The sequence below is a fragment of the Geotrypetes seraphini genome, chromosome 7 (genome assembly GCF_902459505.1).
Source record: "Geotrypetes seraphini chromosome 7, aGeoSer1.1, whole genome shotgun sequence".
NCBI classification, from domain to species: Eukaryota; Metazoa; Chordata; class Amphibia; order Gymnophiona; family Dermophiidae; genus Geotrypetes; species Geotrypetes seraphini.
In genome coordinates this window covers 190,683,688-190,699,376 of record NC_047090.1, presented here as the reverse complement: position 1 = coordinate 190,699,376, position 15,689 = coordinate 190,683,688, and the positions used below count along the sequence as shown (strand labels likewise).

Genomic DNA, 15,689 nt, shown 5'->3' with positions numbered 1-15,689 from the left:
CTTCCACGAAGCCTTCTACGGGGGGTAAGTCTCCGAGTTCTCTTTCAGGTGCCGTATCCAAGAAGCCACCAGAGTCCTCGGCGCGACCACTTTCAAAGCGTACCTCCAAGATAAGGGAATACTCACCTTCGAGGTCGCCCTCTTCGGAGCGTACTGCTGCACATACGAGGTCAGAACCTTCTGTCTCGGTGCCGATGCTGGAGGACATGTTAAAATCTATCCTCACCACTCAAATTACTTCTTTAGTGGCTCAACTGGTCCCGTCCTCGACCTTGCCTCGAGTTGACCAGCCTGTGACTCAACCGGAGCTTCCAGTCTCTCGAAGCCGATCCCGGACACCGAAAAACATTTCTTCATCGGAGTCGTCTCCGGGCTCACCTCCTCCGAAGCATCGGTCGAAACATTCGAGACATGGGGCCTCCAAGCTTCGGAGGGAATCTTCGACGTTGGATACCGAGGCTTCTTTGTCTCGTTCTTCGAAGACGAAGCAGGGTTCTCGACATCGAGCCTCCACTCGAAGCCCTTCTCGATCCAGAACCCCATCGAAGCCAGTCCGTCGGGACAGTTCTCCACATACCTCGACTCAGTCTGTGCCTCGTACACCGGGTACTTCTCCATCCAGGGGTCTGAAGAGGAAACATTCTCTTACTCCACTTCACAGTACAGCTTCTTCTCCCACTGTGCGTATGGAATCAGACATTTCCACATACTCTAGAGAGGATTCTCCATCCTACTCAGTACAACACAAATCTCGCAGTGGCTCTCCTGAAGAATCATCTGACCCAAAATCAGTTTCTTTTGCCAAATTTATCTTTGATATGGGCCAGGCCCTCAAGCTGGACCTTCATTCAGACTCTAAATATACTCCTGAGTACTTGGCGGACATGGAGCTTCCCCATCCTCCTAAAGAGTCACTCAGATTGCCTATGACTCCTGTTCTCCAGCAGACCTTCACTCGCAATATGGAGACTCCTTATTCTATCACGGCCATCCCATCTAAATTGGAATCTCGTTACAGGACGGTTCCATCTAAAGGTTATGAAAAGTCTCAACTCTCTCATCAATCTCTGGTAGTAGAGTCATCATTGAAGAAAGCACATCCCTCCAAAATTTATGCTTCAGTCCCTCCTGGTAGGGAAGGCCGCACCATGGATAAATTTGGGCGACGTTTATACCAAAATTCTATGATGGCAAACAGAGTTTTGAATTATAATTACATTTTTACGTCCTATTTTAATCACTTTTTAAAGATTTTGTCTTCCTTTTACCCGGACATCTCTACCAATCGTCTTTCAGAATTTAAAAATATCCTTAAGACTCTTTCTCAATTGAGACTTTTCATGCTACAAGCCTCCTATGATGCCTTTGAACTCTCGTCTAGAGTCTCAGCATTTGCAGTAGCCATGCGTAGATTAGCATGGTTGAGGATAGTGGACATGGATCCTAACCTTCAGGATAGATTGGCTAATCTTCCTTGTCAAGGGAATGAATTATTCGATGACTCTATTGAGGCAGCTACAAAGCGTCTTTCAGAACATGAGCGCTCTTTTGCTTCCCTCATCCGTCCAAAACCTAAAACTGTACCAACTAGAGGTTTCAAACAAACTCCACGTCGCTATCCACTGAAAACAACTCCTGCTTTTTCTAGACCTCCTGCTCGTCGTCCTCCTCCTCAACAACGACAACAAAAATCTCAGACTCCTGCTAACACTAAGCCTGCTCAGTCTTTTTGACAATCTCAACTTGAGCATTCAAATTTCTCTATTTCCAAATTCTCCCCTCCCCATAGGGGGTCGCCTGTCCACATTTTATCACCAATGGGAGCTCATAACATCAGATCTCTGGGTCCTTACCATCATACGAGAGGGATACTCTCTTCGACTCCTTCAGGTGCCTCCAGATCGCCATCCAAGAGAGTGTCTTTCAAACCAGTCTTCTCCAAGAAGCTCGAGCTCTTCTTTCTCTTCGAGCAGTAGAGGAAGTCCCTCTATCTCAAAGGAACTCGGGATTCTACTCCCGTTATTTTCTAGTTCCCAAAAAGACGGGGGATTTGCGACCGATTTTGGATCTCAGAGCTCTCAACAAATTTCTAGTCAAAGAGAAATTTCGAATGCTCACTCTGCCAACTCTGTATTCTTTGATGGATCAAGGGGATTGGATGTGCTCCCTCGATCTCAAAGAGGCCTATACTCATATCCCTATTCATCCAACATTTCGCAAGTACCTCAGATTCCAAGTGGGAAATCTTCATCTTCAATACAGAGTTCTCCCCTTCGGACTGGCTTCTTCCCCCAGGGTTTTCACAAAATGCCTTGTGGTGGTAGCTGCAGCTCTTCGCAACCAGGGTCTCCAAGTATTTCCATACCTAGACGACTGGCTCATCAAAGCTCCCTCTCTTACAGGGGTTATTGTAGCGACCCAACAGACTATTCTTTTTCTACAAAGTCTGGGATTTCACATCAATTTTCCCAAATCTCAGCTGACTCCTTCTCAGTCTCTCCAGTTCATAGGAGCAACTCTGGACACTATCAATCTGAGAGCATACCTTCCGCAACCACGTCAGGATGCACTCATTCAAATTTCTCAACAATTTTTCCAACTTCCCACTGTTCCAGCAAGAAAAATGATGATTCTGCTCGGTCACATGGCCTCTACAGTTCATGTAGTTCCTTTTGCCAGGCTTCATCTTCGCATTCCTCAATGGACACTGGCATCGCAATGGCAACAATCAGTGGATCCACCAACTCGACTGATTTCCATCACTCCTTCTTTAAAGAAGTCTCTCCGTTGGTGGATGCTCTCTTTGAATCTTTCAAAAGGTTTACTGTTTTACCCTCTTCCTCATCAAAAGGTCCTCACAACCGACTCGTCAATGTACGCATGGGGAGCCCATGTGGACGGTCTTTGCACTCAGGGGCTCTGGACCCAAGCAGACCGGAGGTGTTCTATAAATCTGTTGGAACTCAGAGCGATATTCTATGCTCTCAAAGCTTTTCAACATCTACTTCACGACATGGTGATTCTAGTACGTACGGACAATCAAGTAGCCATGTATTATGTAAACAAACAGGGAGGGACAGGATCTCATTCCCTTTGTCAAGAGGCTCTGAAATTGTGGCAGTGGGCGATTCCCCGCAACATCTTCCTCAGAGCAGTTTACATTCAAGGTCAACACAACTATTTGGCGGACAAATTGAGTCGTCTTCTACAACCTCACGAATGGACACTCAATTCTCCTACTCTTCGCCAAATCTTTGCCCGTTGGGGTACTCCGCAGATAGACCTGTTTGCGTCACCTCTCAACTTCAAACTGCCTCAATTTTGCTCCCGCATCTACACTCCTCAACGTCTCGAAGCGGATGCGTTTCTCCTGGACTGGAGGAATCAGTTCCTTTATGCTTTTCCTCCGTTTCCTCTAATTCTCAAGACTCTGGTCAAGTTGAAATCAGACCATGCCACCATGATTCTGATAGCTCCTCGGTGGCCCAGGCAACCTTGGTTCTCCCTTCTACTTCAACTCAGCACCAGGGAGCCTCTACTTCTACCAATTTTTCCTTCTCTTCTCACGCAGAATCAAGGAGCTTTGCTTCATCCCAATCTACAGTCTCTACATTTGACAGCTTGGTACCTTTCTCTTTAACAGACTTTTCTCAATTCTCTCCGTCTGTTCAAGAGATTTTACTTGCTTCCAGAAAACCATCCACTAGACAATGTTATGGTCAAAAGTGGACAAGATTCTCTGCTTGGTGTTCTACACATAATCTACCACCCAGAGCTGCTTCATTGACATCAGTTCTGGACTATTTACTTCATTTATCACAATCTGGACTTCAGACTACATCTATCCGAGTCCACCTTAGTGCTATTGCTGCTTTTCATCAGCCTTTGGATGGAATATCCCTTTCTGCACATCCTATGATTTCTCGTTTTATGAAAGGCCTTCTCAATATCCATCCTCCTCGTAAACCACCTCCTGTGGTTTGGGATCTCAACGTTGTTTTAGCTCAACTTATGAAACCTCCTTTTGAACCACTTGACAAAGCTCATCTTAAGTATCTCACTTGGAAAGCTGTGTTCCTCATCGCTCTCACTTCTGCTCGTCGTGTCAGTGAGTTACAAGCGCTAGTAGCTGATCCACCTTTCACAGTTTTTCACCATGACAAGGTTGTTCTACGTACTCATCCTAAATTCTTGCCTAAAGTCGTTTCAGAATTTCACATCAATCAGTCTATTGTTCTACCTGTATTTTTTCCAAAGCCTCATTCTCACCCAGGAGAGGCGGCTCTTCATACCTTGGACTGTAAACGTGCTTTGGCTTTCTACCTGCAACGCACTCAACTTCACAGAACATCTCCTCAACTTTTCATATCCTTTGATCCAAACAGGTTGGGTCGTCCTATATCGAAGCGTACCATCTCCAACTGGATGGCTGCGTGTATTTCTTTTTGTTATGCTCAGGCTGGTCTTCCTCTTCAAGGTCGAGTGACGGGCCATAAAGTTAGAGCTATGGCGGCATCTGTAGCTTTCCTCCGATCAACTCCTATTGAGGAAATCTGCAAGGCTGCCACTTGGTCCTCGGTTCATACTTTCACCTCTCATTATTGTCTGGATACTTTATCCAGGAGGGATGGCCAATTTGGCCAATCTGTTTTGCAAAATCTTTTTTCGTAAATTGCCAACTCCCTCCATCCCCTTTTACTTAGCTTGGAGGTCACCCATGTGTGGGAATATGCTGCCTGCTTGTCCTGGGATAAAGCACAGTTACTTACCGTAACAGTTGTTATCCGGGGACAGCAGGCAGATATTCCCACAACCCTCCCACCTCCCCTGGTTGGCTTCTTGGCTAGGTATCTGAACTGAGGATCCTCTCAGGAGATGCGCCCCCTAGTTCGGGCGGGAAGGCACGCGCGCAGGCGCGGTGCAGCACTCGAAAGTTCGAGATCTTCAAGCAAGTTTGCTTTCGAGGCTGTCCGCTGCGGGGCTCCGTCGGTGACGTCACCCATGTGTGGGAATATCTGCCTGCTGTCCCCGGATAACAACTGTTACGGTAAGTAACTGTGCTGTTTGCCATTACTTAAGATTTCGCTTTTGATGTGAATTCCAGCAGTAAGGTCTCTGCATTGTGCACAGCCCAAAACCCTTGTTGTGAGCTATGAAATCCTGCCAGGTTTAGATAATCTGTTAGTTATATATTAACGCAGAATTCTAACAATTTAGCAGGTCATGGTATTCCGGTCTCTGGTCTGAAGTTTTTAACTTTAGTTAAATCTGCACCTAAGGCCATGACAGCTGATATTGTTTGTTGATATATATACCCTTGTCTAAGCATAGAGTAATAAAACCCCCCCGAAGGAATATGTTCTTCCATTTTGGCTGGACAGACATCTATGCAGCAAGAATTTTTTGAGAGTCTCCTGAGACTATTTCGGAAGTAACAATTGTGAATTCTTTCCATCATTTATCACAGTGTCCCGCAAACTTTCTCGAGCCGTGGCACACTAAAGGTGCCCGGAGGCACCCGGAAGTGTGCGGACTTCATGTGATGGTGTCACACATGCGTGATGTCATCACATCAACGTCCATACGTGCACAAAGGCCCTTCGGATGGTCCCTGAGATGCCAGTGGGGGGTGCCAGCAGGGAAGAGGGCCGGAGAGAAGGAGAGGCATTTAAGATTATGTTTGCTGTATCTCACTACCTTAGTAAGACTCTGTATGCTATATGTAAGATTCTAGATGCTGTACCCCGGACCTTTTTGTAAGATTCTAGATGCTTTTTTTTTTGTAAATTTCTATATACTGTAAATTTCTATACTGTAAATTTCTATATACTGTATTCCCTATTGTAACTCGCTGACTGTCCAGTTCTCTTTAGTGTGAACCGCCTAGAAGTCTCACAACTATGGCGGTATAGAAGAATAAAGTTATTATTATTGCTATTATATGCAGTGAGCCGGCACCGGCGCCTCTCCTCATCCCCAGTGTGCCACGGCACACCTGAAATCTCAGGAGGCACACAGTTTAGAATACACTGATCCCTTCATTCCTATTATGTTTTATAGTGTCCTCTATAATACTGTCTTCCATGTTATGTGGAAATGAGTCTCTTACCGATCTAATCTTTTCCTGGAAATAACATGCCAATATCTATTTTTGTCAGATTGCTGTAAAGCTGGATCAGTAGTTATGTCCCTGGTAGAGATTGTATGTACGAAGGACAATTATAGAGACCACCCCCGGCAAAAGAAAAGATGTGATAGTAGTAAAAGCTGCAACATAAGCAATATCAGCAACTCATTTCTTAGTATTGCAATGGAAAGTGAAACGACACAAAAATCCATACGAAAAAGGAGATTATCGCTGAAAAATAGCTGGAAAGCGATGACCACAAATGCTCGCAGTCTAAGCAACAAAGTTCATGATCTGCAAGCCCTGATATTAGAGGCAGATCTAGATATTGTTGCTATCACAGAGACATGGTTCAGTGAATCACATGGATGGGATGCAAACATACCGGGATATAATCTTTTTAGGAAGGACAGAGATGGTCATAAAGGAGGAGGAGTAGCTCTCTATGTAAAGATCAATATCCAAGCGACCGAAATGCAAGGGACCTGGGGAGAGGAAGAAGCGATATGGATTGCTCTGAAAAGAGAAGATGGAACTTCTATCTACGTGGGTGTAGTCTACAGACTTCCGACTCAATCGCAGCAAATTGATAAGGATCTGATTGTGGATATCCAAAAGTTTGGAAGGAAAGAGGAGGTTCTGCTGTTGGGAGATTTCAACCTGCCGGATGCGGACTGGAATGTTCCGTCTGCGGAATCGGAAAGAAGTAGGGAGATTGTGGATGCCTTTCAAGAGGCAGACAAATGGTGACGAAACCCACAAGGGAAAAAGCTATATTGAATCTGGTCCTCACAAATGGAGAGAGTATCTCTAATGTTCGAGTGGGTGCTCACCTGGGAAATAGCGATCATCAAACGGTTTGGTTTGATATAACGGCTAAAGTGGAGAGCGGCCGCACGATACTTAAAGTCCTAGATTTCAAATGTAGATTCTGCGCCGTTCACGGAGGAGGGTGTTTATGAGCAACTTGAAAAACTGAAGGTAGACAAAGCGATGGGACCAGACGGGATCCATCCCAGGATACTAAGGGAGCTCAGAGAGGTTCTGGCGAGTCCTATTAAAGACTTGTTCAACAAATCTCTGGAGACGGGAGTGATTCCTGGGGATTGGAGGAGAGCGGATGTGGTCCCTATTCATAAAAGTGGTCACAAGGATGAAGCAGGAAACTACAGGCCGGTGAGCCTCACTTCAGTTGTTGGAAAAATAATGGAAGTTTTGCTGAAAGAAAGGATAGTGTACTTCCTTGAATCTAATGGGTTACAGGATCCGAGGCAACATGGCTTTACAAAAGGTAAATCGTGCCAAATGAACCTGATTGAATTTTTTGATTGGGTGACCAGAGAGTTGGATCGAGGACATATGCTAGATGTAATTTACTTGTAAAGCAAGTATGATTTGCTCATTAAAAATATTTTGGTGGTATTTATTATTGATAACCTTAATTGGTTGAAAGAGACATTGTTTTGATGAAGGTTAAATTGAGTTAATTATTTATATATTTTAAATGTAGTTTTATAGATAAAAGATATGAGCATATATATTGTATTTTTTATGTGGTTATGAGCAGTTTTATGATTCACATTATATATGGAACGTATATTTATTGTTTCAGAAATGGTGTATTTACATATATATTTATTTATACATGTTATATATTTTCTCTTTGCTGTTAATCAAAAATTATCTTTTATGTCAATCTATATGTTTATTGATCTTTTTATGTTTATATATGTAATTTATAGACTCCTGATGCAGGCCGGGTAGGCCGAAACATGTACATGTCGGATCATTGAGTCATTGTATGAATAAAGGCATTTGGATTCATCAGATGAGTTGAAAGACACTTTTTTGTGCACCATTCTGATTGGGACAATTCCACTGTGGTTTTGTTGCCCCTGTTTTTTCTGTGCGGTTCTAACTGTTCCATTATTCTGTTACCGCAGGGCTCTACTGGTATCTTATTACGCCTTTTCATAGGTTCTTCATCTTTAGTTTTTGATGGATTTACTTTGGGAAATTTTAGATAGAAATTTAAAAGATAGTGATCAGACCAGATGACTGGTTCCCAATGAACATGATCTATCAAGGGAAAGTTTAATCCTTTGGCTATAATTGAGATGAAATGTAAGCAGTACCTGCCTTTTTGAGTTGAGCCACATGGGAAAGTGTCGAAATTTGATTTGCTCATCAGCTTTTTGAAGGCACGGACATTAGGATCTTCAAGACTTTCTAGATGTAGATTCAAATCCCCAAGAATGATAAAATATATTCTTCTACTAATCTCAACATCTTAAAATCACAAAAGATCATAAGGGTAGTAGCAAAGATGTTATTCATACTTCATTAAATGAACACACATTTTCATGGAGAGCCCATAAAAAAACTCCGAGGCATTTGAAAGAACCCCCCAGCTCAAAAAACAAAAAAACAAAACTATAAAAAAAAACCTCCATTAACCACTTAGGGACATATTACCTTCTATTACATTCAGGAAAACACTGAAAAAAAAAATCAGAATATATTAGATAACACAGGGGTTAATCATTTTCCAAAAAGACCTAATCAGTGCGGTAATGCCGTTATTGTCCACTGCCAGGACAGGAAGAATAAACATAAATCAAAAGTTAATTCCTAGTTCCCAGTACCTAACACTTTACATTAAAAAGACAGCATGTACACATTTACAGATTATTTAATTATTAAGACTTAGATAACGAGAGAAAAATAATCCACCTTCACATGTGTTACTGTTAAAGAAAAATGGCACTACATCTCCCAGAATTCTTAAGCACCAACATACTCACTTCCCAAAAGCATCTTTCACACAGCTAAAGCCAGACATGTCACAGATCATCCAAACCTAGCTTCAGTTCAGACTCTTTTTTCTATGTTGCAAAAGCTTCCTGTCAGCTGGGGAACCTTGTTGTCTAACCCAGTGGTCCCCAATCCTGTCCTGGAGGACCACCAGGCCAATCGGGTTTTCAGGCTAGCCCTAATGAATATGCATGAGAGAGATTTGCATATAATGGAAGTGACAGGCATGCAAATCCGCTCCATGCATATTCATTAGGGCTAGCCTGAAAACCCGATTGACCTGGTGGCCCTCCAGGACAGGGTTGGGGACCACTGGTCTAACCTCCAGTGGAGATAAAAAAAATATATAACAATTTAAGATGGTACTCAAAAAATATTGTCACGCCTCAACTAGAGTAAGGAGAACCCAGACTCCATTCACCTACCCCTCACTCAAAGGCACAAAACGCAAAAAGCTATATGACAACCTACTTGCCACACAGGCCGCGAAAATTGACCCCACCATATCCAAGCTGCTGACCACAACTACGGACTACAAAGCGTTTCGAAAAGATATAAAAACCATACTATTCAAAAAACACATCCCAATATTATAATCTACCATCATCTTCTCTCCCTTCATAACCTACTGCAACTCACAACCAACTGCAACTTCGTCCCCATAGGCAACATCTAATCTAGCTGCATCGGGCGTAAAGCCAATTCATATCTAGAAACACAGTCTCCCCAAATACCGAAAAAATCAGATATAGCAACCTAGGAACAGACGATTTTTTGGTAACATAAGATTATGCGTTGTAATATTATGTAAAGTAACATAAGGTTATGCGTTGTAATATAACATAAGGTTATGCTTTGTAATATCATGTAATGTAAGTTATGCAATGTACTGGAATAATAAGGTAAAATAACATAAAATAACTCTACGTAAAGTCTTGTAAAGTTATGTAAGATAAATTATGTAAGATAAATTATGTAAACTTAATGCAAGTTATGCAAGCACGGTAAGGATAATGTAAAGTAACACAAAGTAACTCCACGTAAAGTTATGTAAAGTTATGTACGAAAAGTTAAGTAAAGTTAGGTTTGCAAAGTTTGTAAAGTTATACAAATAATTGTATTGTCATCGCCTGGAAATGTCCAGCCATCTTCTAATGTAATCCGCTTAGAACCGCAAGGCACAAGCGGAATAGAAATCACTAATGTAATGTAATGTAATGTAATGAATGTGAACCCTGGACACGTCCCCTAGCATACACCATAGTGCACTAATCAGCCACATTCCCTGTTTATTTAATTGTTCTTCGGTTGCACCAGGCCACACCCAAAAAGAACCTCCTGGTATAAGCAAAGAAAACCTTAGATCCTCAACCCGGGTTTCTTTTTCTCATCACAGACCAGGCACATAAAACATACCGTAAATTTCTCTAGCTATGTCTTATCCAGCACTCACATATGTAACCGCTCTCCCGGATATGCAGGCTAATAATAATAATAATAACTTTATTTTTCTATACCGTCATAGTCAAGCGACTTCACATTGAAAGAAGGCTGGACAGTCAGCGAATAACAAGAAGCCTAAAATAGAAAAGTTCCATGCTAATTGGAGTTCCATGGGTAAAGAATACTGAAAATTGGAGCTTCCTGAGAGATCGTAATAGCAACCTCACACAAAACATTGAGTGCTATTAAGAGACGGGCATGTACCCCGATCGGTCAAAGCCAGACTAATTCTGTGGCTGCTCTTAATATCCATAAAGAAACTTCAGTTTCTCATAATATCTGCCACAGCTGTTCCCTATCAAGCTGCTCCAGAAAAAACAACAACCTACAAGCTTACCTGATTTTCCCTGAGATAGAACAGAGTACGGCACCAAGCTGTGTGCCTGAAATAGCCATATAGACAAGCTACGTAACTGCCTCCTAATACTTCCATATAGTTCTCAGTTCTTAATTCTATTTCAGGGGAGATCAGGTTAAGTAGTTTGTCCTCTATCTTGTTCCAGTTCCCAGGTGGCCCGTAAATCTAATCCAATCTAATCTAATCTTCAGTTTATATACTGGGTCATCTCCCGAAGGAGCTCGACTCGGTTCACAATTAATTAAAATTAGAAAGACATAATAGTAGGCCTGAAAGAGAGAATGCCATTGGTGTGTCATTTCCAGAAGCAGCACTGATACTTAATTTGAAGGTATTAAAAAGTAACCTTCTGTTTTACAAAGCCGCGTGGCAACAGCCCCGAAGCGCTTTAAATCTCTCTGGGCTTCGAGGCTGTTACCGTGACTATGGGGATTCAAAGAGGGATTGGATGGATTCCTGAAGGATAGGGGGATTGAGGGAAGGGTAGATAAGAGTATGGAAAGAGTAAAGATAAAAACAAGGGGGCTATAGGGCTAAATCAAGTAAACATGACAGGTCATGGACCTGATGGGCCGCCGCGGGTGCAGACTGCTGGGCGTGATGGACCTCTGGTCTGACCCAGCGGAGGCAAATTCTTATGTTCTTATAAAACAGGCCCTAAAAGTATAAAATCTACTTTTATTACAACACGATATTGTGTAGACAACCTGTTAATCTGATAGAGTCGGGAAGCTTCTTCCAAATTTCAACCAATTTAAATACCAAAGATTTACCAAGCTTCCCAGCACATTTAAGTCCTCTAAAAGAAGGGAATAATCATTTTGTATATTGTTGTAATCCTCGAATAACAGGATCTAGTAGCATTCCAACTTAAAGGGACTGAAGGATCAAACTTAAAAACAACACATACGCACTTCAACTGTATCCTATAATGAACTGGAAGCCAGTGAAGCTTTCTCAGTAATGGGGATACACGGTCGTACTTTCTCTTTCCAAATATAAGTTTGGCCACTGTATTTTGTATCACCTGTAACCGATCTAGACTACCCTGTTTGATGCCCAAGTAGACAGAATTACAATAATCCAACTGAGCAAGCACGGTGGATTGTACCAATACTATGTAATGTAACAGTGACCTAACTTTCCTCAACATACGCAGACTAAAGAAACATTTCTTTGCTAAAGAGTTTATCTGGACATGAAATGTAAGAGAAGAATCCAGAATAATACCCAAGATTCTGGAGGAAAAATCAAGATCTAATGAGATGCCTGATTTCAATGTAACATTAGCAGGGAAATTTTCCAATCTAGGCCCGATCCAAAGCAGTTTGGTTTTTGAAGCAAGTAAATGAAGAATATACCCAGATTTTTCCCTCCTTCAGGATTCTTCATCCTGCTGAGCATATATTCTAATCCCTGATCATTGCAGCAAACGAACAACCGTAAGGCAAGGAGTCCTCCACCTTGTTTTGATTTTCTAGGACCCTTCTCCTATCAAGTTTCCATCTTCTTTCATCCATTAGCTCTCCATTCCCCATCTCACTCCTTCTTCATCCCTCCATTCCCTTTATTTTACTCCCCATTACCATATTTCTACCCTCTGTAATCACTATCCTCTCATTCACTTCCTGTCCAATAGGGTTTCACCACACCATTGTTATGTTTGTTTTGTGATTTTAATCATGAATGTTATTCTTTGCCACTCGATGAAGTTTCAGGGAAACACTTTAAAAACCAAGAGGAGGAAATATTTTTTCACTCAGAGAATAGTTAAGCTCTGGAACACGTTGCCAGAGGATGTGGTAAGAGCAGATAGCGTAGCTGGTTTTAAGGAAGGTTTGGACAAATTCCTGGAGAAAAAGTCCATAGTCTGTTATTAAGACATGGGGGAAGCCTCTGCTTGCCCTGGATCAGTAGCATGGAATGGTGCTACTCCTTGGGTTTTAACCAGGTACTAGTGACCTGGATTAGCCACTATGAGGACGGGCTACTGGGCTTGATGGACCATTGGTCTGATCCAGTAAGGCTGTTCTTATGTTCTAATTTCCTCTTGCCAAGCTGAGTGTCCCCCACTGTCTGTTTCCATTCATTTGTCTGCGCTATTTCCTTTTCTTGTCACATGTCAGGATTTTGGATCAGCGGGCCATGAAGGTGGAGGGATCGTGCTTCCCTCCTTGCGTCCAACAGAACAGACTCCTGAGGCAGGCCATAGGGCCGATATTGGGCACCGCAGGTTGCCTTCTCTGTTTGTTTTTTGTAAATGTCAGGTGAATCACTGTTCACATTTAATTAGTGGAAATGCGAAAACTCTCCGGACAGATCCCAAATACAGCATCAGCATCACACTTTTGAGGACACAGTGCCCTGCAGAGATCATGCCGGTCATCTATCATTAGCCCGGTTTCTGGACCCTACATCCTAACCAGAAGTCTTAGGTTCCAAAAAATGTTTTTACCCTCCCTCCTGTTTACTCCCTTCTTGTTTTTCCTCTCTAACAAGGAATTGTAACTTTTCCTCCCTCTCCTCCACGATTCATGTTAGTCTTATTTTGTAAGTCTGAAGTTATTTTATCTGTCTCCACAACCCTGTTTTTATGAAGTTGTTCATCGCTTAGTAAATTAAATAAGCGATTCATCAAATATTAATAAAAACTTGAAACACATATCCCAATGTCTTCTGAAACTACACCACCCTCTCCCACGTGTACCACGCTCTCCCCGTAACTCCATCAGTTATACTCTTATGCCACTCTGAAAGGACACTGGAGACAAATAGCCAAAGTTTGTATTTACTGCATATTCCAAACTCTTTTTAGAAATGTTATATGCTTTTTCTTCTCCTTCTTGGTGGCTAAGCTACAGGGTGGGGGGAAGGGAGTCTCTTGAAACCAGAGATGTTTTGCCACATTTAGGCATATGCTAGCATCTCTTGTATTGCTTGTTAAGAGTTGAAGACGAGAAGGGGTAAAACGCGGACCTCACGAACCTGACGGACCTCGCGGATCTAAACCCGTTCGGCCTTAAAAATCTGAGGTCCGTGTCGGTCCGTGTCCGTGCCGCTTGTAGTTTCTGTCGCTGACGGATCCGTCTCAGCAAAGGGAGGGAAAAGTGTTAGGATCCGTCAGCGCTAAAATCTCATCGAGGTCTGTCAGAGCCAGAGACTAGTGCTGGAGCGGCAGAGCAGAAGCCAAGAGAGCGGGGACATAGGTTTCGGACGTGCATTTTGGAAAAGAAGTCTCCAAACTCCAGTACTAGTCTCTGGCTCTGACAGACCTGGAAGAGATTTTAGCGCTGACGGATCCTAACACTTTTCCCTCCCTTTGTTGAGACGGATCCGTCAGTGCAAAAATCTCATCAAGGTCTGTCAGCGACAGAAACTACAAGCGGCACGGGCACGGACCGACACGGACCTCAGATTTTTAAGGCCGTACGGATTTAGATCCGCAAGGTCCATCAGGTCCATGAGGTCCACGTTTTACCCCTTCCCGTTGAAGACGTTTGTTTTAAGTCTAACGAGACATTTCCTAGAGTGATCTGCTTCCTGCCTTTTCCTCGCTCTCCCCTCTGGACATTTTGGGCTTTTTGCTCTTAAAATGCAGTGTCGCTCCTTTCGGTCGATTCCAGACAGCGGAAGAGTGACTCTGTATGTCCAAAACGTGATGAAAAGCCTTGAGCTGGTCGGAAGATTTTCATAATAGGGTTGTTTGAGGTGTTCGGGCACTTTTGGTTCACAGACATTGTAGCCAGTGTCTCAAAGTTTATGAGCTTCCTGCATCCTTTCCCTTAGTGCAGGGGTGTCAAAGTCCCTCCTCGAGGGCCGCAATCCAGTCGGGTTTTCAGGATTTCCCCAATGAACATGCAGGAGATCTATTTGCATGCACCGCTTTCATGGTATGCTAATAGATCTCATGCATATTCATTGGGGAAATCCTGAAAACCCAACTGGATTGCGGCCCTCGAGGAGGGACTTTGACACCCCTGCCCTAGTGGCTTCAGAGTGATTACACGTTTTGCACTGCTGCTCATGTGGGCTAATTAGCAAATGTATGTTTGGAAACTGATGTCCAGGAATTGTTTAAACCCAACCACAGGAGGGCCTTGTTTCAGCCACATAAAGGACATAAAGTTTTCACTTAGCTCCATCGTACTCCGAATTGGTCTACTCGCTGCTCTTGGAGGACCTGAGGAGTCTGATACAAGATATTTACTCCACCTTCCCTAACCGCATTTTCTACAACCTCACCTGTCCTCTAAATTCATGAATCAGTCCTTAGACCAGTGGTTCCCTGGGGGAACCCCAGCCAGTCAAGTTTTCAGGATATCTGCATTGAATATTCATGAGATTGGTTTTCATGCAATGCTTCCACTGCATATCCCTCAGGACTGGTTTGGGGTCCACTGTCTTAGAGAGAGATGCTTTGGCTTACAAGAATAGCCTAAGCGCAGATGTAACTTGTGCTCTTTCTGTGTTGTAGGAGAAGACCTCTGCCATGGCTGGTTTTAATGTCACCGAAGGTTCCCCAGGCAGTCCACTCACCTCCATGGACCCCCTTGACTTGCTGAATGCTCTGCCAAACAGCACGGAGGAGCAGTGTTATAGAGCTCACTCACGGAGAAGTGTGTTGCAGGGGCTGCCCTTTGGAGGTGTGCCCACTGTTCTCGCCATCAACTTTCTGCTCTGGCTGGTGAGCCACATGGCAAAAGGATGGGGCACTGTGAAGGTGCATTTGCTTGGCATTAACTCTTTCTTGTCTGCCCCATCTGTAGCTCCTGCTCCTGGTTTTCTCTTGCCTGCGGAAGGCTGCCTGGGACTATGGCCGCTTGGCCCTACTCATGGATAATGACAGGTAAGCGGGCATTCGCTGTTGCTTACATCACACTCTGGAGA

At 43.3% G+C, this 15,689-nt stretch overlaps 1 protein-coding gene across 11 annotated transcripts in view; it reads left to right on the top strand.

Annotated features, from left to right (window-relative positions):
* The window catches only part of TMEM63C (transmembrane protein 63C), a 140,027-nt gene that overhangs the window by 29,175 nt on the left and 95,163 nt on the right, over positions 1-15,689 (top strand). For 9 of the 11 annotated variants that reach the window (XM_033951573.1, XM_033951569.1, XM_033951570.1 and 6 more), the window contains exons 3-4: positions 15,277-15,486; positions 15,569-15,648. In XM_033951573.1, coding sequence (XP_033807464.1) covers positions 15,292-15,486; positions 15,569-15,648 — 275 coding nt within the window. In that variant the 5' untranslated portion in view covers positions 15,277-15,291. Of the gene's footprint in view, positions 1-15,276; positions 15,487-15,568; positions 15,649-15,689 lie in introns of those variants that run through there. The other 2 variants (XM_033951571.1, XM_033951572.1) reach the window with 2 other exon arrangements.